This window comes from Cornus florida, unplaced genomic scaffold (genome assembly GCF_030987335.1).
Source record: "Cornus florida cultivar Cherokee Brave unplaced genomic scaffold, ASM3098733v1 CherokeeBrave_3.0.0_Hap2_Chr06, whole genome shotgun sequence".
In the NCBI taxonomy this organism is placed as follows: Eukaryota; Viridiplantae; Streptophyta; class Magnoliopsida; order Cornales; family Cornaceae; genus Cornus; species Cornus florida.
In genome coordinates, this window is record NW_026775576.1 from 43,470,545 (window position 1) to 43,471,819 (window position 1,275).

Genomic DNA, 1,275 nt, shown 5'->3' on the forward strand with positions numbered 1-1,275 from the left:
ACCCGTGAAACCAGCCCAAAACATATGGGCTGGCCCAAACCAACCCGATTTTGGGTTGAGGCTGGGTTGGGTTGAGTTGGACTAACCCAACTTGTAGTCCTAATCGTGAGAGAGTGAATTTTAGATAGATAAATGAGCTGAGTGCAATATAGAATAGATGTGTGTTGTATGTTTATTATCTGTTGGATGAAATATGGGTTGAATATGCTTGACCCTCAAATTAAGTAGTTAAAAATTATCCAATTTATTTTTGACCCATCTTAAATATGATTCTCCAAGTTCCATGCCATACCCGCGAGTTGCCACACCTGGATTGGTGGTGTCGTACTTAAATATGATTCTCCAAGTTCCATGTGCACCTGTAGCGTGTGTGCCTCCAAATACGGTTGTGAGCTTATCAAAATGATTGCATGGCTTCGTTCGATACTTACCATATTGGGAATTCACCTACAAATTATTAAATTACTATTAATATTAATTGAAGTATAATTTTTTGTAAAATCAACATAATTTATTTAAAAAACTAACCTTGATCAATCTAGTCCATCTTTCATTTTCAACTACAACTATGCCCGTCTCAGCATTATATCCCACACCTGTTTCTCCTAACAAACTCATAAAGGCTCTGTAGTCTACCCTCAGGTGGTTGAATTTGCTTTTAAGTTGTTTCAGTTCATAGTTCTTGCCTGTACGCCTACTCAAGCCTTTCCGTATATTCTTCCAACCATTTGGAGTAAAAGTTGTGTTATTCCGATTACCGCCATAAACTTCTTCCTCCATACAGATGATGAAAGCTTCAAGATGGGAATCATCCCATACTAGTTTTCCATCATCGGTATTCTCTGTAAGGTCCTCTATTTCTGAGTCCACCACATTGTCAGCATTGATATCCATCTAATTTTAATAAAAATGTGTTAAAAGGGTCATTAACAACTGTAATCTTAGGCAATAACATCGTCTTAACTACACAATTATCATGACGCCATTAAATGAAAAAACAATTTGAGTTGTGATACTGACATAGTCCGATAATTAGACACATCATATTATACTCACGTAAGTTGGGAATGATGTCATCGGATATACCATTTTTCTTTCATATTTATCTCAACATTAAAGCAAAGATATATGCCTTTTTGTCTAGGCCGAGACTCGAACCTCAAGTTATACAACTACTCCAAAAGCAAAAAAAAAAAATTGATCTTTCATTGTTAAAGTGTATAAGATAGAATCCAAAAACATTATACAAGGGGTTGGATCTACGAATCATGTTTT

At 35.8% G+C, this 1,275-nt stretch overlaps 1 protein-coding gene across 1 annotated transcript; it reads right to left on the minus strand.

Annotated features, from left to right (window-relative positions):
* Positions 1–228: 228 nt before the first annotated feature.
* On the minus strand, positions 229–894 carry LOC132313994 (uncharacterized). The gene is made up of 2 exons (XM_059812921.1): positions 529–894; positions 229–447 (listed from the first exon to the last, which is right to left on the minus strand). The coding sequence occupies exons 1-2, from the start codon at positions 892–894 to the stop codon at positions 229–231; spliced, it is 585 nt and encodes a 194-aa protein (XP_059668904.1).
* Between the last annotated feature and the right edge of the window lie 381 nt (positions 895–1,275).

What these genes read in the sequence shown, in the direction of transcription:
- LOC132313994 (XM_059812921.1), bottom strand. Translation starts at nt 894, where the DNA reads ATGGATATCAATGCTGACAATGTGGTGGACTCAGAAATAGAGGACCTT. An exon ending in GATGGACTAGATTGATCAAG is followed by an intron (nt 448 to 528) that starts GTTAGTTTTTTA and finishes AATAATTTGTAG; the next exon opens with GTGAATTCCCAATATGGTAA.